General features: G+C 36.9%; 1 protein-coding gene across 6 annotated transcripts in view; it reads right to left on the bottom strand.

Moving 5' to 3' along the window:
* Positions 1–3197: 3197 nt before the first annotated feature.
* Positions 3198–24366, bottom strand: part of GABA-B-R2 (gamma-aminobutyric acid type B receptor subunit 2) — a 591629-nt gene continuing 570460 nt past the window's right edge. For 5 of the 6 annotated variants that reach the window (XM_069838231.1, XM_069838230.1, XM_069838227.1 and 2 more), the window contains 2 exons: positions 13784–14483; positions 3198–10206 (listed from right to left, as the gene is read on the bottom strand). In XM_069838231.1, coding sequence (XP_069694332.1) covers positions 9791–10206; positions 13784–14483 — 1116 coding nt within the window. In that variant the 3' untranslated portion in view covers positions 3198–9790. The remainder of the gene's footprint in view (positions 10207–13783; positions 14484–24366) is intronic. The other variant, XR_011334566.1, reaches the window with a different exon arrangement.

Raw genomic sequence — 24366 nt, forward strand, 5'->3', positions numbered from 1 at the left:
ATAATGTCATAATAAATAATGACAAAGTCATGGCATAATACAGTCATGAACCTGATGTTAATTACTAAAACAGTCATAAAAGAAACAGGAGCAATTATATTTTCTCTCTCTCCTAAAAAAAACATAAAAAGCATTAGGTTGTGTTCGAACGGACGACTTTACGAACACTTGCCCGAAACGGTACCATTACGCTACAGATCAACACGCAAATACTTTCATTCTGACTGTAGATATCAGGCCACGTGGTCTAACAACATGTAACATTGCCTGTCTCCGAATTGTAGCTTAGAAACCTGAAGGGAACTTTGTGTCGAGAGAGCGGCCCCCCCTTTTTTTTTGACAACTGTAGGCTACATCTCGATCTACTAAACATGATGTATAGTCAAATTTTGTCTTTTCCTCTATTTTTGTTTTTAATTTCTAAAATATAATATTTTTAGGATTGATAGTAGTCTAATATTTACTGTTCGCGTAAATGTGAACGTCATTTCGAATGACCTTCCGTCCAACACACGCTAATACCACCATAAAGAGAAATAACAAGGATGTCACCACAGTTGCAGTGTACGGGGCGGACCGAGATAAATAATGACGATCTACTAACATTTCCAGAAACGTTAGACTCACATAACTTCTTTTTCTATGGAAACCACAAAAGTTACAGAAAAATTTTATTAGATTTTTGTGTTCAGTAATTTATGTCCTGTAACCATTATTTTTTTACGGTTTATAACGTTTACATCCTGTACTTTGGAAATGAAGTTACTTCGTAAAATTGCAGGAAAAACTTTGATTGGTAGAAAAAGGAGCAACACCATTAGAAAAACATGTAATGTGAACAAGATCAATGAATAGTGTATAGAAGGAAGCTGGAATGGAAAGAAATGAGACAGTTACAGTACATCACAACGGACAATGTACCAACAGGTCGAAGGAAACAAGGTCGACACAGAAGATGGCAAGACAACCTGAGCTGAATGGCAGAGAATCGAAGAAGAACAGGCTTCGTATCTATAACGGAAGAATAAAAAAGAGGAATAAAAATTTAATTTAATCGTGTTAAATTACGCTTACGAAAAGTTTTTAAAAATTTTCTGGAAGTTGTTGCATTTCAAGAAAACATTACGGTTTATAAATTTGGTTCGTTGAATAGAGGAAAATATTAGTTAATAATATTGTTCTTCACTGAATTACTTTCGGTGTCTACTCTTTAAATTTGTGTCTCTCTGTATGTCCAACGATTGATATCTAACGCTTTGAACATAAAAAATGTATTATATCAGAAAGTATTAAATATATGAAATTTATTGGTCAACAAAATTGAATCCGAAATTTGTGTCCATATTGTACTGTTGTCACAATCTGAAGAATTTTCGTACATTTTGTTTTCCCAGAATAATTTGCATAAATTACTTGAACGTTCTAAATTCCATTCATTCCTTCTATAACGTTATTTATAACATTCAGACAACGTAAAATAAATTGCAGTATACAATCGAAACGCAATCCGAAATGAAGTTATAATCTGTTACCTCAATATGTTGTACGGAACTATTAAGGAAAGCCATTACTCCGAAGCTTCGTCACATAGTGGACATTTTAAATAAAATGAAACACAGAATTCATCATTAATCGTTGGGCGTAAGGGAAATGTTAACAGTTTTCACATAATAACTCTGTCCATCATTGACGTGATGGAAAGTCACAATTGAAGGGTTCAGAGCCATAGTGGGCCAAGCGCCATTTATTAAAAACGGAGAAATGAAGTGTTTAAGTTAAGTGAATACCATAGTTTAATGACGATTGATCTATCATTTAGTTTGAATGTGTATACTTTATATTATTTGCTATATGTTTCCATTGAATTATGGTAATAACTTCATTTTAACCCTTGTTTTCTACGGTTTTAGTAAATGGCGCTTGGCCCACTAGGGTTCTGAACCCTTCAATTACTCTCTTCCTCTTAGTATACAGAGTGGATGGTAACCTCTGCACCAAAATGAAACTGGTGATAGATCATAAGGGGAGATTTTAAAAACCTAAATATGTCTTTTCTCTAACATTCATCGTTTTAGAGGAAATCGTTATGTTTCTACGAAGCATTTGGCAACATCACGACTGCTACAAAAATCTAAGCAAGCGCGGCCTGCACTCCTTACCTTCCCCTCCCCCTCTTCTCTACTTAGTCTGTAACACGCTATATGCGCTGCGTTGCAAGATTTATTTCAACGATTTTTGCTATTATCCAATTTAAATTCATGGCTAAACGGTTTAATTTGCAAAAAATGGTTCAAGGCATTAAGTGTTCAGATTATTTTCACCTATCTGCTTGTACATCAATCAGCCATTTCTCTCTGGCTATTACCGCAATAGAGCACTGCAAACATTGGGCAGGAACTATTTTTTTCCTGCTTAGCGGTGCATCATCGAAGTGTAATAAAAGTTTTGTTATATTTAACATGTAGAATCACCTCTTAAATTATGGTGCAGAGGTTACTATCCATTCTGTATATAATTCACTAATGTGCAATTGTTTACAGAACACTGTAAAAATTCTGGTAGGCAACAATAACAATCCGCACAGTTCTTGCCCGCTCACTAAGAAATTAAGGAAAAAATGGGTATGCGTACAACGAATAAATTTATTGTGGTTGATTTTAAAGAATTCTAAACCAGAAATTTCTAGTGATATGCTTATACTGTACTCTGCATAGCACTGCACATTTAGACATCTGGAGCTTCTTAAGAATGTGCAATATTTCCACAAATAAGTCCGTGTCCAGAAAGTTGTACACAAATACATACATAGCCATCATCTTTGGAATCAGATAATACAAGGAAATATTTGAAGAAAGCTGTGTTATCCAGTACCAAATTTTTACAACAATAGAGGGAAATAATGATTCATATCGCACTTCCAGTAAAATACTGTCGTATGTCGAAAATCACATATTACATTCGTACATTTTTTCCAACACTGTTTTACTGGTTGGAAACATGAAATTCTAATAATAAAATAGTAAATTATCAAAGCTTTTGATACCTATTTATTAACATATTTTTACAGCAGTATTTTACTAGGAAATACCATACCTTTACAAATTACAATTTTAGAGTTACAACACTATTTTACTGGGAGTGCGATATTAGGTTATATCTTGACAAAGGGAAGGTAAAATGCAAACACCTTTTGTTGAAAAGTCATCTAATTTTATTAAATTTTCAATGATTGACATCAGAGTTTTCTCTTTAGTTTCCAAATGATTCCTTAAGACCACAAGGAGAGCATTCTCCATGGTTGCCAACAGAACCAACACAGAAAACTGGCATTTGTTTCAAAACAGAATTCTTTCAGGTACACGGCACTCTGTGATATGAGACATGGTTCACACAAACCACAAAATATTGAATGCTGAATTAAATTTGGATGAATAACACACACACTGCAGTGCACTTTAGTAACAGTCTGAAGCAAGGTGAATCGAATGCAAAGAGAAGATGTCACTGCACAATCTATTCTAGCAATATGTTCCAACGTATAGAACATCGGTACACTCTCTAATATCTAGTTTCTACAATACGTATATCCCGATTCAATTCGTGCTTTGAAAACGACAGTAGCTTCATTTACAAGGGTATCTTTGACGGAGAATGAAACAGACAGAAAATACACGCAACTGACGATAGTTTCAATTCACAGGAACATTTAAGAGAATCACTCTGAATGGAAATTCAGAAGCAAACTTAGTACCTTTGATTAATTAATTAATAATTTGCATATTTTTGTAAGTTAAACACAGACTTGCTCCATGAAGTCTTTGCTTCAAACTGCAACAGCCGCGCTCTGTGCTTTTAATTTGAATAGTTATGACAGACACTACGGAACCTTCGAAATTTCTCACACTCTATTCCCAAAGACTGTGTTGGAAGTAAACCAAATTCTGTGTGCATTCTGTTGGCTTCCTCTACAGTTGCTCCATATTTGCAGCACCTGAAAAGTTTTCTATACCAAATTTGTACTCAATCTATAATCTAATAATTGTATTCACCATCAAAATCAGCATCAGCTGCTGGTGAATGACTTAACCTTTTTGTTTTACTTTCATGTTATGCAACAAATACATTACTCCATTTTCTTCATTCGTTTAGAATTTCACATCAAGTGCAACTCCTATTATTATGAACAATAGTAACAACTGACAATAAATTAAATTGTCCAGTAAGGAGACCAATAAAAAGAACATAAATTCTCCAACAATGAACAAAACATTCCAAGTGATAATCTCTCAGTTCTCTTATGTAACAACAAGAATTATTTAGAGAATCTCAATCATGTTCTTGTAACACTCGAAAAATTCAACACGCAACACAACACAACACACCCCCTTGTAGTGGTGGTGGTGGTGGTGGTGGCTGTGGTAGTGGAAGTGGTGGCGGCGGCGGCGGCGGAGGTGGTGGTGGTGGTTGTGGTGGAGGTGGTGGAAGTGGTGGTGGAGGTGGTGGTGATGGTGGTGAAAATATGAGCAAAATTGTCCTCCCTTTTGCAAAGCGATGCTACCTGCAGTCTTAAACCGATGCCCATACTTCAACTTTTCGTGTTGCTAATATCAATATTGTTTTACTCTACTTAGAGAACGGAAACAACTCGTGCACAGCTCAGTTTATTAGACGCCATGGGTCATGATTATATTCGACTGCAGGTCACATTTTAAGGGAAATTCCATTAATTGGGGCTGGGCTTGAATGGCGATTCAGTCTGATGAACACAAGGACACGTGAACAATCTGCTGCAGTTCATTTGCAACAGAGGAGAAGGCAATCAGGTGTGGATTAAACAGTCCATGTTTCAAATTAAGTCATCAAGATGAAATACTTTCGCTGTTGTTAAATATAATTTGAGAAGAGGTTACATATCATTGCCAGCAATTGGTTCAGTAAATGCCTTGCCTGATATTGTCGATGATGTGTCGCGTTAAATTTAAAAACTTATATTATCTGAAGATAATGGAGCTTCCTAAGATATGTGCAAGTTGCTTTTCTGTACATCGATTATTATTATTACTTCTAATTCATATCACTGGTTCTTTATTGTGCGTCTATGTTTGTTGTGGCGAATCACTGGACTACGTGATGAAACATTTTCTATTGTCCAGCTTCACCAGTCTTGCACGAGTTATATTCAAATATAGCAAAGGGTTGGTTAAACATATTTTCAGGAGAGTTTAGCTCATAATCATCTTTCCCATATGATAAAAAATTTGTTAACGTTTACTTAGAACCCAATTCAGTTAATATGAAATGTAAATGTTACTGTACGTTATATATATATACACACACACAGTAGAATCCCTCTTATCCGGCACCAAAGGGACCAGGCTAGTTCCAGATACGTGATTTTGCCGGATAATTGAATAAATACCGATATATACAAAAAAAGTTCATATTTCATAATGCCAAATGTTGAAACTGCAGCCATGTGAAGCTTATTTCTCTATTACTTGCTAATAACTGAATAAACATAAAAATTGTGTGAATTTTCCTTATTAAAACACATCACACAACACAAATAATACACTAATCCCAGGTTCGAATAATCACTGAAAACACTGGTCAAGAACGATTTTGTTAAATGTACAGTTTCCACTGTTTCTCATGTAATTTCATCTGCTGATTCCAAAAATGAAGTCAGAATTTTTCTACCACCCACCATGTTTTTATAATTTTAGAAAAAAAAAGATTTATTTGTATTGCTATATACCGTCTTTAACATGCTAATGGAAAGAAGATATATAAAATATTTCATTGTATTACATTAAGAATTGACGTATAACTTTAGATCATTGTTGCCGGTGAAGTCAAAATTCATAAAAATAAATTTTATTCCTCATAACACTGCGAGAGTTGGTATTAATTCTCAGTTGAGTTGGAACTTACATTCATGCAACAAGTTTCATAACCTGTTTTCTTTGTTCCAATTTTAAGTGTGGTAAAAGTATCTTATAAAGTGAAACATACCTCGAAATACTGTATAAATATCACATAAACAATTTTTGTTACATTTGTGTATAGTTAACTTTGAATTTCATTACACTAGTTAAAAGAACTTACGAGTGTTCTTTTGATTGTAAAATAGATGAGAACATGAACTGGGCCGCTGAAATCTGTTGTGTTCCATGTGATTCTATTAACTGGTAGGCTAAAAGGATCCCGTTATATGGCTTTTCCAGTTCCAATGATATGCCGGGAACCTACGGATCATTTAACAGACTCTTACTTTCTAGGAACCACAAATCAGAAGATTACAGAGAACTTGTCAGGGAGCTGATTGAGAACTATAACGTGATGGCGTGTCATATCCCTCAAAATAACTTCTTGAATTCTCATCTATTTTTTCTTTCCTAAAAATCTTCGGGTAGTGAGCGACGAACATGGGAAGCGTTTTCATCAGAATTTTTCTGAAATGGAAAGGTGCTACCAGGAAAAATGGAGCCCAAATATTCTGTCAGACTACTGCTGGACACTAAAAAGAGATGTTTCTCAAGCGAAATATAGCCTAAAATCTATTTCTCACACATTTTTGGTAAAAATACGATTTTAGGTAAAATGTTACTGGAAAGGTTTGAATTACATTTCATACATTTACTCAAACACCCTGGGTGATAGGAATATTTTGAAAACATTTGAAATCAGCACGAAAAATGCTATAAGAATCATCCATTCTTTATCATTTAACAAAAAAATGTGTTTAATTTTGTTGATCAGTGAAATTAAAGCTCGTGTGAATTTCTTAATGTGGCAACACTGGCGGACCGAACATAACTAAATGAACATAAAAACTGTGGATTTTTTTTATTAAAACACATCACACAACACAAATAATTCACTAAAAATTCTAAGTTAGAATATTCACTAAAAACGAAACTTCGTGCTAACCTCCTAATGTGGCAATACTGACGTACGGAACATAATTAAATAAACTTAAAAACTGTATGGATTTTCTTTATTAAAACACATCACACAACACAAATAATACACTAATTTTTGGTTCAAATATTCACTGAAAATGAAAGTTCGTGCGACTTTCCTAATTTGCAAAACTGACGTCTCAGGTTGTGGGAATATGACAGATTCAATATTTTTTTTTGGCCCAGCTAAAAGTGCCGTTATTTTGGTATTGCCGCTGATTTGGGTGCTGCTTACAAGGGATTTTACTGTACATAATTTTCACGGGTTCTGCTGTAATAACTCACGATTAATCACTAATATGATGAATTCTTGAGATTCTATATATAGTGAATAATATATCATACATGATGTATTTTCATAAAATAGGATTATTTTCTCAATAATTGGTTTCAAACTTGCTGTAATATGACGATATGACAACTGAATAAATAGGCCTACATCATATCTTCAATTTGAGTAGAGAGACCAGAGAAAATCAAGAAAGTCTCCGTTAGAACAGTCCAAACCAGTTGCTGGCAACAAAGTAACAAACATTTCATGCCTGCCAAGTTGTAAATATAGGTAATGTTAAATATGATTATTACGGAATACGAGAAATTTATTACAGGTAATTTATTTAATATCTAGTATATCCGCTATTTTGGAGAAGTTGCAAAAGTCACTGCACCGAACTAATATAGAAATTAGTCGATGTGACGAAAGACATATTTATACATTCTGGTATCCGGGAGGTTCATTGGGTACATATACTGCCTGAGGGTTTTGACATTTTGCAAGAAAGTGGGACACTTACTCTAAAATACGAGATGCTTGGACCGACGTCGAATTTCATTGAGCTCAGTTAAATGCCGGTCTACTGGTTGTAATCCAGTGCAGGTAAAGTAGCTCTCATCATTATTGCAAATTTTGGTTGGCAGGCATGACGACGAGTCAGTGATCACCATCGCAGATGAACTGCATAACTGGGGAGATCCCAACGGATGGATCTCTGTCCAGAATTATGTATTTCTTTTACGCATTATTGACATTCACTAGAACACCACTGAAGTTGAGTTCAGCACTGACACTGCTGGTGCTGTCTACTCGAATGTTTCAAAGATGATTTTACACTTTCGAACACCAAGGAGTAATATAAAATGTAGCAAATAAAACTGTTACACGAAGCTGACTTTTAAACAGCTCTCTGTAAAAGTAACGAAATCAGATGTGACAGTGTTAGAAACATACTGTGCGGTTCCAAACAATTTTGAAGAATATAAAACAACAACTAGACACTATTACGTAAACCGGCTGAAAGAATTATGGAATGCGATTCGAGATTTCAAGTCCACCATAAAAACTGTAATGTTTACAACAAAGCAGTGATGTCACAACCAACAATGAGAGCGAGGATCGGTGGCACTGCCTGGACATTACATCGAGTGCAGTATGATGCTAATTTTGTAACGACTGCGTCGGAGACCAAAGGCTGTTTCGATTCGCTGGCAAATGACACGGCAATAATATTCTACTGCAGTTTTTTCACTTCGAAATTGTGACAGATGGAAAACCAAACCATCTTATGTCCAACCTCCATTTATAAATATAAGGAATGTCACTTGTTTCCCACATACGGCATCAGGGTAGTAAAACAAGGAGCATATTCACTCATTAGATCAGTGCTATGTGTAACGACACTAATCATTAGAAACAAATAATAAATCTCTTTAATTTATTAATGTAATAACTCTATAACTTCGAACCACTTAATGAAGGAAGGGGACTAAATACTGCTTTGACAAGATCATAGTTACTCTTGCCAACGAACTCTTTGCCAAAACAAGGTTTCTGAAATTGGAAAACATGTTCACTTTATACAAAATTGGAAGCTATTCGACTCGTAACACTGTGTGTGTACGAGAAGATTTGCTCCTGATGATTTGTTGCACAATACAGTCGAAAATTAATCAAAAGTTTCCAGAAGTTACCGTGTTCTCAAAAAGAGAGCTGTCAACACATTTATGCTATAATATGGCACAGTCTCAATCTGAGCTCAATCAGAAACAAGTGGCGAAAAATGTCTCGGGCATGACGCATTTATGTGTCTATTCTTTGTTTATTCCTACAATTCTACACGTGAACAATCCTACTCATTACTTCTCACTTCAGGATAACAGAGTACAATCCCAATTAAAAGCAAAACAATTTTTGACTTGCAGCAGTTACAGATTCCTATTTCAAGAGCGTTCATGGAGGAGTAGTCCACTTATTCCGAGGAGCTCACAAAGATTTTCCTGCTTATCAACGTAAGAATAAACGGTCTGACATTCGTCGACTTTCCTATATTGAAACGCTTCTCATATATTTCTTAGAAATTTCAAAAACCCACAAAAATAAACAACAACCTGGAAAGTGGTTTATCTTTTCGCACCATAAAACTCACTACTGTTACTTCTTGCCCACATTGTTGTTCCGAATGTAGACTTAGACTATTAAATTTTAAATCTTAATTTATACCTACTTCCCATGAACTTTCTGTTACTCTACTGGAATTAGCCATAAAAATATGCACACGCCAACATACACGATCAGGAAATTATGAATAAGAAGTTGTTAATTTTCAAGTGCATCACTGCTCTAAGCAATTCTCTGACATGATGCGCCCAATTATCCGTTACGAAGATTTTCGGCCTCCGAAAGGTTCGAGCACAGGGGAAACGAAAAGTCTATTCTATTCCATTTCAAAAAGAGACGAATGGAGGTGGTGTCACTTACCTGCAGAGACGAAGTGAACGTCTGGACATAAGACAGACAAGGAAACACTAAGGAAACGTGCGCGCTATTCCTACAAGTATTCCACGATGTCGCACTTGATGGAGATGTTGGGGCAGGACGCGATGGAGGCGCCGTAGCCAGAGCGACTTTTGTGTCGCTCACTCAGAAGCTTCTGGAAGATGGGCAGGATGGCCAGGTCCAGCAGCTCGCCCTCCGACACCGCCGAGCACATGGCCGGCGCGTGGGGCGCGGTGGCGGGGTGGCGCGCGACGCTGCGCTGGGTCGACGCCACGTTCGGCGTGCTCTGAACGTGCGCGTGCAGCACGGACTTCTGCTGCTTCAGCTGCGGGATGTGGTGCGGCTGGTAACCGACCGGTGGTGGCGGCTGCACCGGCGGCCGGTGATGGTGGTGGTGATGGTGCGACAGGGCGGACCGCTCCCTGCTCTTCTCGGACACCGAACGCTGGATTATCGTCATGTCAGGCCCTGCACAGTCACAGGAGAGCACATTACCACACGCCTCTTGCACTCATTCTACCTCACTTCGATTATTGCGACGTTTTGTTCAGTGATCTCAGGATTGATTCCACTCAGAAACTACAGCGTGTTCATAACGCGTGGATCCGCTTCATTTGTAATGTTAGATACTATGATCATATCTCACCCTCTTTCGAGAAGTTATCATGGCTTAGGTTACATGAGAGGAGAAATCTGCACTCACTTTCTCTCTTATATAGATTTATGCACACTTCATCCCCCTATTATTTATTCGCTCGTTTTCATACTCTCTCTCGCTATCATAATATTAATACTCGATCACAACGCGATAACACGCTAGAAATTCCACTTCACACATCATCTCTGTATTCCTCATCTTTCACTGTTGCTACCTCTCGTCACTGGAACTCTCTGCCGCCTGAAGTCAAGGGCTGCCGAACATTGAAATCTTTCAAATCCAAGTTAGAAATTATCTTATGACGAGTTGCCAAACTAACTTACTATTATGACAAGTGTTGTATTGTATGTTTCCACGTATTCACATTTTTTTATGTTCTAGTGATATTTAACTTATATTATATTTTTGTTTTCATATTTTCCGATAATGGTATATCTATAACGTGATAAGTTGAGCTATATATAATCATAATTTTCCTTACTGTGTGTACTTAAAAATATTGTATTCATTGTATGCTTCGTACTGTACTATTTTATTACTACCGTTAGTATTATTATTATTATTATTATTATTATTATTATTACTATTCTCATTTATTATTATTATTATTATTATTATTATTATTATTATATTATTATTATCAATAATTGTCTTACTTTTTTATACTTTGTATGCCTCAATTATTTTGACCTGCTGATCACATTTTATTATGCTTTTTTCTTTCTTTCTGTATGTTATATCTTATGTTTGATTTCTACTTACATGTTGTTACATATTATTATTATTATCTTATTCAGTTTTGTGTGTAAAATTGTAGTGTACTTTGTAAATTTGTAGTGTTTTTTGTAACGCAGTTTTACTCCTGGTTGAGTGTTAGAGAAGGCCATATGACCTTAACTCTGTCAGGTTAAATAAATTATTATTATTATTATTATTATTATTATTATTATTATTATTATTAAACCAGGCATGTCAATTGATGCCCACAGGAGCAATCGCGAGCTTTAGAACCCAGGAGAGCCTGAGCGCTTTACAGCGGGAAGGAAAGAGACAGACGAAAGAGGTGGTATATGCCGCTTGGTCGAGCTATATTCAGGGATGGCCACCACTGATTCAATAGATAAAGGAAAGAGAACTTATTAAAATTGTATCCATGTTAATTTTTATATTTGCCTGAGAAGTGTAAGTGCATTATAAGAATGTAAGTTTTAATTTTAATGCTCATTTTTCACAAGTTTGATTCTTTTTATTCAAAAGAAATATTTTCTCAACTTTCGGTATAGAAAAGTGAAATTTTCAGATATAGGCCTATTTATTTAGTAGCCTTACAGAATATTTTCGTAAATCTAATATACCGTATATACGTATTACTGAAGATAGTGTACTGAAAATTTTGAAAATATTCGCATGAAAATTGTTTGTAAGGAAATGAATTAACAAAGCAACTACTCTTACATCATAAGCAAAAGATACGTGCCCATGTGTTGTAAAAATGTCAGCTCTATAGCTTCAGCAGATTTCGAGAAAATAATTTAATATTTTGATGATAGGAAGTTGCTCACAAATATCACCTTAAAAGCATAATGCGATAAGCGTTTTGTTATGTAATATTAGTTACACTTAAAACAGATACAGCAACTAGGTAACTTTGCTTTGTACTGTAATATTGTTTTGATTAGTTTATTGATTACTTTTGTAAGGCTAAAGATACCATCAATATAAATTTCAACTTATCTTGTCATACTCAATCTCATTCTTTGGAATATTACTTTATTTATGAATGATGTGTTTCATCCACTTAATACAGTATAATATTATACTACTATGGAATTTAAGTGAATAATCCTTCTTAACTCTATGGTATGTTATTAAGATTTAAAACACAAGTGCAATATTAAGAAATCACTGTTAGTACTTTTGTTTTACAGACAATATAGATAATATTAAACAGAAAGAAGCCATATAAAAATTGCGACATACAATTTCACGTTCCGTTTGAAGTTTGTGCACCACTGTTTTCTTAATCCAACAGATTGTTTATTCATATACACAACCCTTCCTCTTTCCTTACTTAGCGCTTGCTGCCCGCGCACGACGTCAAGGTCAGAAAAATGCGCTTGCTTTGACATCACTGCATTAAACTAATGTTATTTACAGGGGAATAAATTGTACAGTATCAGTTCAAAGCACCACTACTCTCTCTTCACGTGATGCACACTATTGTTTTATTATTGCGTTGTTAGTTGAAATGGGGATGAGAGCAATTTTTGTTAGTGTTCCATGTAGTGGTCTAGTTGTATCATACCGTTTTTTCACACTCTATTTGAATCATGGGCTGCAAAAACGTTCTAAGTCATTTTTTTGTGTAGGTTTTGACTTAGGAACTGAAATGTATAATAAGTTAAATAAAAGTTGTAATTAACTATTAGACTAATAAGTGTATAAGATTTTCTGAAGATATGTCGTTGTTAACAGAAGACGACATGATACTTAAGCTATGGTTTGTTTACGGCGATCATCGCCGGCAATTATAAACGCTGGCGATGATCGTCAGGAAGTGGTTTATTTATCAGCCTACATCGCTGTAAATTCTCATTTGTTTTGCAGTCATATCTCGATGCAATATTTCTACATGGCCTTCCTTAAAATATCGATTACTGAACATGTATGCGGCGATGTGCGTCCTGAATTTGCTTCAGAAGCAACCTCCAGCGATCTGCGTCGCGTCCAACGATTTATGTTGGCGATCATCGCTGTAAAGAAACCGTGCGTATTCATATTAACTGCTAGAAACTCCAGGCGACAATTGCCAGCTATGTGCGTCCGGCGATGATCGCCGTAAAGAAATCGCAGCTTGAGATACATACTGCTCGACTTAAATGACAGCTGTTTGCAATATGGGATGAAGATAAATGCAAACAAGACAAGACCATGGTTATGGCAAGAAAAAATAAAGAAGATAAACTTGGAAATTTGAAATGATGCAGTAGAACAAGTGCAGGGCTTGAAATATTCGAGAAGTAGTATAAGTAGTAATATGAGCTGGTGCCAGGAGGTCAAAAGGAGAATAGTAATGTCAGAGAAAGTTTGTAACAGAAAAATGAGTATCTTTTGTGGATCTCTGGAAAATGAACTAAGAAATAGACTAATGAAATAACAACATTACAACATTAGACAACATTAAGATATATGGTCAGTTTGCGGAGACTAAGAGGAAGGCGGAAATGTGAAAGCTATAGGCAATTCAGTAAAGTAATGTTATTTCTCGTCTGTCCCCCCTTAAGATTATGCATGGTATGCTTGCGAAAAGAGTGGGGATTGGGTGAAAATACGCTTAAGAGGCCAGATATCTTTCTGCATAGGGAGTAACTCAGCTCGCACACTTGCCTTGATCGCAGGGAGAAGTCTTCACCATAGCAGCCACGTTCGGTGACGAGGCGTTGCCCCCAGATGTCAGGAGGTCAGTGCCTCCTCCATTGAGCAAATAGGGGGGCGGCGATCCCTTACCCCCGCCACCGGCATTGAGCACGTCGCTGGAAACAGACATCTCGCCCGTACCCCTCGTCTGCAGACGCAGTCTTTCCACCGCGGATTGGTGGCTTCTCGTCGCAGCCATGTGTCCGGCGCTGTACGGCATCACTGGCACGCTCGTCCTTCTCGAACCCAGGACCTGCATGCCGGCCGCCGAGCTGTTCCCGCTAGACACGCTCTTGACGCTTGAGCGTCGCCGGAGAGCCGACAGCGGCGGTCTGACTTGCTGCTTCGGGTGAAACTGCTTCGGCGGCGGCAGAATCGTGTCCTCCACTGTCACGGGTGCAGGAGCTGGCATGGGTGCAGACGCGGGAGTGTTGGTCACGTCGCCGAAGCTCACCACCTTCGCGAGGGCGGGCGGTGGCGTGGGCAGACGCGGCCGATCCAGCGACTTCTCCTCATCGACGTGGCCGTCTTCCTCCTCCTCTTCCGGGCCCTCGGGCACAAAGTGCACATTACTCTCACCGCCCGACACAGTGAGCTTGGAGGCTGTGCTGCTCTCGATGAGAGGTTCCGAGTCCTCTGCCTCTTCGCGGCCCAGCAGCGATGTCCTCATCTGCAAAGTTTAAAGAAGGTGATGGATGGTGTCACTAAAACAGAGCAGAAACTGAATAATTCACACCTAAATTCTCTTGAATAGTTTCCAGGCATTGTGTACTTGTTTCTGTTCGTATGTAAATCATGAGGTGGATTCCATATTATTGTAGGCTGACCAGATTTTTTATGGTCTAGTAGGGGACATTGGCAATTTCAAGAAATACCACTATCCATTGAAATGTTACAGAAAATACATGTAACAGTAGATACAATGATAGAATTTTGTACACTAAATTTGTAGATTATCTCAACTTTTGAATTAAATGCATACACGCATGTAACTCCTAGACTGACGTATGCATGGAAATCTTTCACATAATATTGTACACACTGAACTCTAACATACACAATTTACAAGTACTTCTCTGAAGAATGTATCTTTTTAAGGATCTATTCATTCCCATACAGTTTCGCACTAGGTTCTTCACATGAGAAATGAAAATTTGTTTTCACTTGTAACAAAGCTTTAACTGTTTCAACTTTCATTCTCGACTTTTCATCATTCCAGATTGAGTTCATTGTGAAGGGGAGTCTTTCAATTGATGCATTACTGACTGAAAGACACATGATTAATGACACTACTTTGAAAAAAAAAAATGCAAATGAAATGAATTTTTTTAAATAAAATATGTAGATAAAACATGACACCACTTTTAACCATTTTGTTTGTCTCAAAATTCCTCATTTTTAACTACTTAAAAATGGACGCTGCGGCAGTTCTAACCAACGAGTTAGAAGAGAGATTAATGAAATGCTTCTGGGTAACGCTAATGCTAAGCTGTCCAAAGACAAAGATGCTAAATTCTTCTCAAAGAGTGCAGAATATCTCATACTGTGTTCGCTGGTTCTTCTGTCTCATATTGAGCCGTTCAGAAATGTGCATGGATCGCAGCAATTTCATCACGATACTTAAATATTCACGTGTAAATTGTTACTGAAACAAAATCAAAGCTTCTGGGGGCAAAATTAATTATGAAGAACAAAAAACAGTGATAACTCCTCTCGGGTTCTCAGCCAGGTGAGTTGGAGATTTGCTTCCAAGCTTTCGACGGCTAGCTCTGCCATCTTCTTCAGGGAATGAAGTGATGTGGGACCAAGTCCTAAGAGCTAGCCGTCGAAAGCTTGGAAGCAAATCTCCAACTCACCTGGCTGAGAACCCGAGAGGAGTTATTCTACATCAAACGCCGGGAAAGCCTCAAGTCATACAAAAACAGGGATATTTTCTACCCGGGGACAGCAACTCAAAACCCGGGACTGTCCCCAGAAATCGGGGACGTCTAGTCATCCTATATTGTTGGCTCTTTCACATAGCAAACCAAAAAGTGCAGGACTAGCTCATTTGACCACCACATCAAAACAGACTTAAACAGAAAATGGACAAAGTTATGTGACTATTACCTGTTACAACATCCGAATTTTTGGACGAATATGTGCGTCACGGTTTTGTACATGTCTAGAACGAATCTTCGCTTATTTTGATATCTGTGAAAGATCGTTTCTGACCTGGAAACGATTTGTGTTCGGCAAACATTCGTTATATTCGGCAAATACTGAATATTTGCAACAAACGACCCATTAACACTATTCTGTATTCGTCAAATAGTGAATATTCGTATCTCGGGATTTAGCAAACACTACATGTGTAGCTCCTGTTTCAGATAAAACATTGTAGGGAGCTGACGAGTTGGCTAAAGGGATCTGAAGAGGAGGGAGAGGAGCCGTTACTAACCGGTCTATTCCTTCCGCACGGTGATATCGAACTGTATTAGTAATTCACAAAACCTTCCTTGTGTTCAGGTAATTTTAAGCCTAATATTGTGTTTTAACTTCATCTAAGTGTTTATAAGTATTGTGTTTTAAACCACGTTGTTTATCATCGAATTTTGTATTAGTATTCACAAAACTTCATTCCTTGTAGTCGTGTTGTAAAATTATTCGTTGAGGTTAATAATTGTAGGCTTAATATTGTTTCAATAGGCCTATAGTAAAAGTGTTATGAATATTGTGTTTCAATAGTTAAAATTAAATTAAGTGTATTTCAGCTTTTATATACGAAACGGTGAATCCAAATATGAAGAAAGTAAAAAAAAAAAAAAAAAATCATATGGTGATACGTGCGTGAGATGGGGAAACGCGGCAAGGGGAACTTGTTAATATTATGAAACAATTTTATGTATATTTCATTATAGCTGTAGGCCTACGTTATTGTATATAATTTATTTCTCTACGTTATTCATTTTAGATAAATTATCCTAAAATATCACTTTCTTAAGTAATCTACCATAAGAAAATTAATTTAAAATATGCAGATCGTTTGAAAATAATATAATAATGATTCTCGCGCTGATAAAAATAAGTTACTTCAAAATTCTGAAGTTAAAAAATTTATTTCACTAAACCTACAGTGCATTAAATTAAGTGTGATTCATTTTTCACATATTATGAAACGATGGATTTAAAGAGGAAAAAAAAAAAGGAAACAAAAAAACAGCACATAGTGAAAACAGGGAAATAATTAGAAAGATGATACTTGCGTGAATTGGGCAAGCGCGACAAGAGAAAATTGCTCATGTTATAAAACAATCGATATGTAGATCTACATCTGTTATCAGGCAGCACATCTCACTTGACAATATGTGTAAGAGAAGGAATAATTGTTTGTATACTTCTGAAATCTTAATTAGGAATATTAAGTCCAGACGCTTGAGATGGGCATGGCATGTAGCACGTATGGATAAATCCAGAATTGCAAAGAGAGTGTTAGTTGGGAAACCGGAAAGAAAAATACCTTTTGGGGTGGCCGAGACGTAGATGGGAGGATAATATTAAAATGGATTTGAGGGAGGTGAAATTTGATGCTAGGGACTGGATTTAAGTTGCTCACGATAGGGACCGATGGTGGGCTTATATGAGGGCGACACTGAACCTCCGGGTTCTATAAAAGCCAATTGAAAGTAATTAAATACATCTGAAGTCTGACTAGTGTAATATATTACTAGTCAGTGATGTATAAAATGGAGGGGGGAAAGGAACCCTACCTTATTATCTCCCGGCTTATTTTCCTCTTGAGCGATGCCTTATTTTTGTCACTTATGAGGTTCTAATCTTCTTCGGACAGTTGACTAAACAACAAGTGACCCGACCAATATTTAAAGGATGAGTAGTACTCACAAGTGATAGTAACGTTTGGCTACTAGTGTTGCGTCACACATTCATACCACTAGTCATCTCCTCAGCTCTCTGATGTATCTCTTTTCTTCCAATGCGAATCGAAAATAAAAGATACACAAAATTTCTTGAAATCCACACGAAAATAAAGAGGGCCTTTTTAATCGAGCCCTTATTAAAACTGCTTGTGTCAGGTTGCAAAAAATCACTTTCAATCAGTTGAGATTTTTCGTATTACATTAGTTTCAATATACGTAAATGCAGACGAATTACATGTTCCAATGCTTTCTTCGCGGAATATGATTAAATAGACATGGTTCTTCATTGTTTTACAAATTAATTTCGATGTGATGTTATCTTAATAAGAGGAATTCAGAGTTACGATGAGTGAAAGTTAGATCAAGAATCATGCAGAAGTCACAAAGTTTGGGATCTGAATCTCCAAATCCCAAAGATTGAGACAACTGGCCTGGATAATTCAATCATTAATTTTATTGAACTCCTTAGTTTCAACTTGATTCGTTCGTTCCTTCGTTCTTTCGTTCGTTCGTTCGTTCGTTCGTTCATAAACTTGTATGAGCTCTGTAGTTATGTGGAAATGATGGAACAAACAGTATCACACACTTTTCTTTTTATGTAGTTACACCTCGTTTAAAACAAGTCTGTCGGGGGCTAAGAGTGAACATTTGAAGGTGTCGCCATAATGAATAGGCAGGACACATTTTGTCAGATCGGAGAGCTTCAGTTCAAAGAATTGTAAGGAAGTTGTAACAACGAACAAGCATCATTGGAGAAAATGAGACATGATAGAATCTATAAACGTACATATTGCAGAAGTAAGGTTACCATAGTTACGAGAGTATCAGAGGACATATATGTACCTCAGTGGTCACCAATCGCAAAAATAGAATGTAGCTAATATTTCTGTCTGCCAGTCGTCGCTTTATATTACTTTACAATCATAATTACCGTAAGTTATGTCATTAATTTCAGAGGATTAATTTTCTACATATTTCAAACAGCAAAGCTAAATACAATTTTTCTCGTTTTTTCTTACGTTTTTGAAAAAAAAACTTTTAAATGAAATATTTAGTCGTGTATTTTAGGAAAATTATTGCTCAATTTTCAAATTTCCTCAGTCAATTTAAGAGAACAGTGAATTATTATAATGCTTGATTGAACAAAGTTTAGTTTTGTCTTAAATTTACAGAAATTTGAACCGAATAATTGTTCCACAGAACAATTTTAAATGGTAAGGAACTGTGACAAGGGCGTAAAAGGTTACTACTTGGTGTTAACACTTGGTGTAGGCCTACTGTACTACAGCTCACTAGTACGTTAGAACATTGGAGGAGAAAACAAGAAATGAGGGGTCTAAAGCATGGCAATGACCTCCCACTCTCCTATTCAAAACTAGTCCGGTGAAGGGGTTATTTATCGGAACATAACATACGACAGTGAATCCGAACACTGAGTACACTGTTGCACGATGGTACATTTCAGGTGTTTAACCCTCCTACTACCAGGTTTCTTTTTTACACTCAGAACCGTTGGGGTCATATAGACCCCAATTAATTTACACGAGATATATCGGTAGTAATGAAATTGTTTTAATGAACTGGCATAAAAACATATATGTTTACCTTGAAAACAGAACAGCTATGTATATAAACATTTTTACATTTTACACTTTGCCATCCTTCCGCCTTCATCTTATACGTCCTTACATTTGAAACAAAACAAATCGGAATGCTGTTTACAGACGAAAGATGAACATTTTATGCACTTTTCTGGAGGCTTTCTGTCCACAGAACGTTCACATAAGTGGCATCGTCCACGTTTTGCCCCACTTTGCACTTGTGCTGAAATACGAGCAGGAGGATCTTTGGTGCGCCTACTTCTGTTCTTCTGTACTAAAGATGTTCCCAGCTCAAGAAGAAATTCTCTTCTTCTGTAGTTGGTTTTTTTCTTTCAGTCAGGATTTAACTCCAGCCAAATTATGAACGCATTGAGCGCACTATTATCCAAAATATTATAAAAAATAACCATGGGCCACCTCCTTGTCATACGTTTTGTAGTGCATGTCCTGACTAATTTGTCCATTGTGTCTACACCTGACTTCGTTGCGTTATAGTCTAGTACCATAATAGGTTTTTCTTTTTCATCTTCAGTTATTTCCTCTTTGAAATGCATAGTGCTCAGCAGAGTCACTACCTTACCCTTTTTTGGGCAATAGGAAACTATCTTAGCGGATTCCTGGAATCCGAAGAACCTTGAAGCTGCTTTCCTTCCCTTTGCTATAACAAATTCTGCGGGTAGTTCACGGTGATTCTTTCTTATTGTTCCTAACAGAGTCATCTGTTTTCTTTCTATAGTCCCGTCGCTCTAATTTCCGGCAGCCAATCGCGTTGCAGGTCGGCCACATTTAAACGTGTGCGTCTTGTGATTCGCTGATTCATTTCTTAAGGCTCGTTAAATACTTAATATAATCGCCCGCCATTTTAGCTCTTTAGTTGGCGTTCGCAGAAAGCACACGAAGACGTTATTTGCCGCTCAATTATTTGCTGAATTACATTGAGTTTGATTTATTATCATAGGAGTTACGACACGATAATGTTTAACGGTGTTGCAAATAGATTCCTCGTATGGTAGCTCGGCAACGTAAGAACAAAAATGGCGAATGATACTACCTACCTAGACTTTATAGAGCCTTCACTTTCTAAGACGTAAGCAAAGAGGCGGAGTCACGCCGGAAATAACAGCGTCGGGACTATAATTCCTTTGCCAGGTACAAACTTGTGAAGAAATTATCTGTTGTGATGTTTCTACCACTCAGGGATAAATTTTGAGTTAAGTCCAATACTACTCTTTTTCCCTGATTCGATTATCTAGGCTGGTGTTCGCCTCTTCCTGTGTACACTTGCAGGTTTGTGACATAGTAATTAATGCTGTCACAAGCAGCCCATACTTTGATGCCATATTTTCCGGGTTTTGAGGGGCATATACTGCCGAAAAGGACACCTGCCCTTGAAAGTTACCAGTTGTTCATCAACTGTAATATTCTCATGTGGTTCATACGCATCATGTAATGTGCTTATCCACTGCTCAAATACGTCCCTTATAGGAGCCAATTTATCAGGGCTACGATTCTGTTGCCGCTGTTGAGCGTCATCGAACCGAAGACAGCGTGATATTTCGGTAAACCGGTTCCTAGCCATAGAGCTATTGAAAATAGGTCGGCCATGCTCTGTGTTTCATAAATTCACTATGCCCTCATTGTGGCATTTGTACACTCGTGCGAGTATAAGCAGACCAAGAAAGCACTCAAATTCTTCTCTATCAAGATCTATCCATTTGTTACCGTAAGTAATGTTACCTTCTTTGTTGGTCCACTTCAAAATATTCTGCAAAATGCTGGGCTTCATAAATAATTCAAAAGCTGACTGCACAGTGTTTACATTCCTCAGACTATGCCGCGTTGGACCTGGAGCAGTCTTCATTACGTTTCGTGCTGGCTGCCTCCCTTAATGCAATCTAACAGGACTTTTATTCCATACTTCGTTTCCATTTCTGGACCTCAAAACAACAGTATTACTATTCCAGATTTTTACTTAGTGATTATCTATTATTATAAAAAGTAAAGTAAATCCGTGGCGCTACAGCCCATGAAGGGCCAAGACCGACTAGCCGGCTGCTAGCTTCACGTTCACATGCTGAAGCAGAGGTGGACGATCATCCAACCAGAATGGAGGTATCGTATGGTTAGCACGATGATCCCTCCAGCCGTTAGAGCTGGTTTGCGAAACCGGATTTTCGGTACATATCGTAGCTCCCAAAGTGCATCAAGATGCTGGTTGGGCACTGGTCCCATACACTGGACGAAATTTCATGAGAAAATTTCTTTCCCCATGAGGATTGGAACCAGCGCGCATTCCGTAACGCGAGTCCTAGGCAGAATGCCTTAGACCACGACGCTACGGCGCGGAACAGCTATTATTATTGCTGCTGTTTTTTGTTGTAATAAATAATTGGTTGGTGAAATATACTTAATTGAAAACATTCAAATTTGAGATTTTAGAAATTTCAGAAACAGTAGTTTCTAAATCTCCATCATCATCGTCATCATCATCAGAATTTTCAGCCGATTGACAGTCTTCTGTTATAATAGCATCAATCTCTCCATTGTCATCAGATTTTTTTCATTATATTCGTGGTTCCTCATTATATTCCTGTTCCTCATTATCTTCTTCATTCACAATTACGCCTATTTCTGAACCAGTCAAATATCTTGCACTCATCATGTAATTTTACATCACACTGCGGCAAACACTAATAAAAACTTAGGCAACAACCTGAACAATGGGTAAGAAATAATATTTCATTGTTGCACGTATTCCGTATAACAGATGTTCAAAGTAACGGTCAGCATTTTTACTTTCATAATGTTACATTCAAAGAAAAAAATCCAACGTTTAATGGGGTTATATAGATCCCAATGGCACTCAGTGAAGAAACAATGAATATTTTTTAATGTGTTGAAAATATAAAAATGAATGAAACATCATTTGATACAGTTGACACAAAGGGATAAAGTCATAAATTTTGAAAATTATAGTTTTAAAAATGGAGGAGATTTTTCTTTCAAAAGAGCTACTGGGGTCATATTGACCCCATTGGTACTAGGAGGGTTAAAATTGCACGTTTTTGTGAGAAACTACCCAAAACACAGCAAAATGGTGTTTGACTTTTTCGTTGACGTTTATTAAAGGAAATATCCACCGAAATTATTGACATGACTATCAGTTCATCCGGTGTACTCGATTGTAGTTGTATTGCGGCAGCCCCATGAACTCAAGTCCGTGATACTGGAAAAGAGGGATCACTATGTAGAAATAGGACAGTCAGTGGATTTCCACAAAATGGACAAGTTAATATTTTCCTTCATTTTTTGTTCTGGAATGCTTCGGTGCTGCAGCCAAGTTTCGACGTCTTCCTCGAACAATTAGGTGGAGGTTTGTCGTCTCATGTAATGGCATAAGGGACATTTTTCATCGCAATTACGCAGTAAGGCAGCACATTGTTTCAAAGTGTCTTAACACAATATTTGCTGAAGTTAACATCATTTATTTACATGGATTTGTGTTTAGATTTATGGATAAGCCCAGTTTCTTACATGAAAATGTCTCCCCCATCTGCATGAACAACTAAGTATCTTTGGTCAAAGATATGTTTGTTTCCATTCTGTTTTCTTCTTCGCTCAACAAACACTTGTCTAATTTGAGTCGTTTGACGATCAACTTTTAATAAGGATGAATTATAGTTTATTTTGTCGTCGATCTTGAGATTGATTTTCATATCCCTCAAATGGCAAGCTCATCTAACTGCAAAATCTTGCCATTTCATTAGGAATGCCTAATTACCATTGATTCTTATATATTTTAAAACTCAAACCTTCAATCTTTCACACATTTACAACGAAATTCATTCCTACCGTGGAACTCAAAAATCTCTTTTGCCTTTTTAAAAATAATTTGAGATTGGACATTTTCCTCCTGAACGCATGCAGGTAATTGTGTCACACAACTCATATATTTCATCTCCAAAATCCTCATCTGGGCAGTGAAATACGTGTTCCCTATTTTGTTCAAAAAGCTTAATAATGTAATATATTTTCCAATTTAATTGAATATTATTTTATTAAAGTGTCCAGGGAATAGGTAAATGAATCATTTGCTGCGCAGATATTCTTCGATAACTGTGCGATTACTAGTACTGCAGATGCTAATATTAAAGTCTCGTATTGTGAAGGTGTATGCTTTTCAGCGGTTCATATCTAAACTTTATTTTAATTCAGAGTACTTTGAGATGTCATTTATAATTATTCATTAATTCATAGTTTTCTATCCAAAAAGAAGGTTTTTTACTGCACAAAACCCAGCATTCTCGAATCTTCCCTATTTTTCGCCTTCCCTCCGCAAACTGTCCATATATCTTAATGTTGTCTATCCTTCGTTATCTTCTTCTGCCCCGAACTTTAATCCCGTTCTCCATTCCTTCCAGTGCATTCTTCAGTAGGCAGTTTCTTTTTGGTCAGTGACCCAGCCAATTCATTTTTCTCTTTCTGATCAGTTTCAGCATTATTCTTTCTTCACCCACTCTTCCTAGTACAGTTTCATTTCCTGTTCTGTCTATCCATTTCATATACACCATTCTTTCCATATCCACATTTGAAATGTCTCTAGGCGTTTCTCTTCACTTCTTAATAATGTCCATTTTCTGCCTCTCATAGTTATTTATTTCATTAGTCTATTTCTTAGTTCCTTTTCCAGAGATCTACAGAAGATACTCATTTTTCTATTAGAAACTTTCTCTGCCATTACTATACTCCTTTTGACTTCCTGGCAGCAGCTCATATTACTACTTATAGTACATCTCGAATATTTGAAGCTCTCCACTTGTTCTACTGCATCATTTCCAATTTCCACGTTTATCTTCTTTACTTTTCTTGCGATAACCATGGTCTTGGTCTTGTTTGCATTTATCTTCATCACATATTGCACACAACTGTCATTTAACTCGAGCGGTATATCTCTTAGTATCATATCTTCTTCTGCTAACAACGCCATGTCTTCAGAATATCTTATGCACTTATTAGTCTAATAGCTAATTAAAAC

This window comes from Periplaneta americana, chromosome 10 (genome assembly GCF_040183065.1).
Source record: "Periplaneta americana isolate PAMFEO1 chromosome 10, P.americana_PAMFEO1_priV1, whole genome shotgun sequence".
Taxonomy (NCBI): domain Eukaryota; kingdom Metazoa; phylum Arthropoda; class Insecta; order Blattodea; family Blattidae; genus Periplaneta; species Periplaneta americana.